We start from the raw sequence: 2043 nt of genomic DNA, 5'->3' as shown, positions 1-2043 counted from the left end.
CCATCCATCCATCCATCCATCCATCTCTGTGCCTTTTTAACCAGATTATTTTCTCAGAATCTTTTAACTCTGAGCAGAGAATCAGGAAGCAGAAAAAAAGCTCCTTGGAGCCAGAAGGTCTTCCTCACCACGGGCCCCTGGGGGCCTGGCTGCCCGTTGGCCTCTGAGATGCAGGTGCAGGCATTGGGAAGGGCGGGGCACTTCAGCTCGTCTCTCTGCAGGAGAAACAGTTTCACAGGTTAATCATGGACCAGAATCCAGGTTTAAAGATCAGAACTCAGACCAGAACCATCATCCAAGCTCCAGAGATCCAGATCAGCTTTGGACCGGAATGGCTCCATGTTTCTGAGCTACGTCTGCAGACTGGAACTTTATTTGCTTCTCTATCGGAGTAACCTCTCAGCTGGAGCGCCGGAACACAGCCTTCAGTGTTCTGATGGTTCCGGTTTCTACTTTGCTTTTTTTGTTTTTTTGGATCGGTATGACTGGGCCGCAGAACCTGGGAGGTCAAAGTTCATGAGAGGAGAGAAAAGTGCTGCAGCCTCTTTGGATCTGCAAACATCTGCAGACGCTGAGGCCCAGGTGACCCAGAACCATCTGGTCCTCCTCTGCTGCCTCTGGGTGGTCCGTTTCAGGGGAACAACTTCCCGTCTCACTCCCCCCCAAACCTCACATGACCGGTTCGACATGATGACCGAGATCCAGTTTAAACCGGAGCCACAAAGTAAAGCGAATAAAACCCAACAGCCCGGTTCTAAGATTGTTAAAGGTTCTACCAGAACAAGGTTAGGAGAGCAGAGCTGACTGGCTGCTCACAGCAGTAAATGGAAAGTTAGGTGGAAGGAAAACATAGAGAGAAGAAAAAAATTGAAATCTCAAAAAGTCATTTTTTCTTAAAATAAGTGCAGTTTTTCTTAAATTGAGGTGATAAGTGTAAAACTTTGCCAATGGAACAAGTATTATTCTTTTCACCATCATTTGCTTATAAAAATCTTACTTTGTTGAATAAATATTTAGTTTGCGAATTAAATATTTCGATTTTAAATAAATATTTAGTTCCAAATTAAATATTTATTTAAAAAAATGAAATATTCAGCTAGCCTGGTGCTAGCTAAATAAGCGGAAGTGGACGACCAAAGTTAAAGGCTGGGAATCTCTGTCCAACTCCGGCTGCATCTTCGTCACACGGACAGAAAATCCCAAAAAAAACGTAATTAATTCCAAGATGGAAGGTCCGTCTCCGAAATAGTTTTATGTGGCCGTATACATGTGTTTTTTTTTAGAAATGGGCAAATATTTGATGTTATGTTAACCTAGAGTCGTCACTGTGTTGCCATAGCAACGACTGCTTTCCTTTCCGCTGGGCTGGAGGGAAGAAGCCGTCCCGTTCTGGAGTGGAAGGCAGTGAGACACTCGATAGTTAAGGTGCTTGGGGGGGCGGTCCTTAAAAAGTCTTAAAAGGCATTGAATTCTTCAAAATAAAACTAAGGCCTTAATTGGTATAAAAATGTCTTAAATCAGTCTTTCATAGGTCTTTAATTTTTTTATTTTTTTATTTAGAAAGACAGATTTCCATCACATCAGTAATCACAGCTTCATCCTTTAAGATTATAACTGAAGATATAAGCAGAAAGTCCAAGTGATTTTGTCCATGTTGCCTTTCTGGTATTTTTAACAGAATATCTCTAACTTAATTGTAAAGAAAACCAAAAATGAACAGAATTAAACAGTAATGGGGATTGCACCGCCTCGAGTAATAAAAACCACAAAGACATTAGAGAGCGAGACAGATTTCAGAAGAACAATCAAATGAAGTCGGATCTAATTGGTTTCACGTCCTCAGTCCATCTGGACCAAATCTGATAACATTTTTCTTTTTCTAATTGGAGGGAAAAACAGATCCTTTCCATCACATAAATCTGGTAAACAATTTCAATCCATTCATCAATAGTGGGGGGGTCTGGTTTCATCCATTTCCTCATGATGGCCTTCTTACTGGCAGCCAGCAGTTTTTTGTCTTTGTTAGTCCATGTGTCCAATTGT

The 2043-nt window shown here is 41.5% G+C and overlaps 1 protein-coding gene across 1 annotated transcript in view; it reads right to left on the bottom strand.

Moving 5' to 3' along the window:
• LOC107087414 (collagen alpha-1(XII) chain-like) overlaps positions 1 to 2043 on the bottom strand; it is a 177562-nt gene that overhangs the window by 13470 nt on the left and 162049 nt on the right. The window contains 1 exon segment of the mRNA XM_015378984.1: positions 69 to 215. Coding sequence (XP_015234470.1) covers positions 69 to 215 — 147 coding nt within the window.

This window comes from Cyprinodon variegatus, unplaced genomic scaffold (genome assembly GCF_000732505.1).
Source record: "Cyprinodon variegatus isolate N-32 unplaced genomic scaffold, C_variegatus-1.0 Scaffold183, whole genome shotgun sequence".
Lineage (NCBI taxonomy): Eukaryota > Metazoa > Chordata > Actinopteri > Cyprinodontiformes > Cyprinodontidae > Cyprinodon > Cyprinodon variegatus.
Note: the sequence above shows the minus strand (reverse complement) of the source record. Positions and strands in the feature narration are given on the sequence as shown.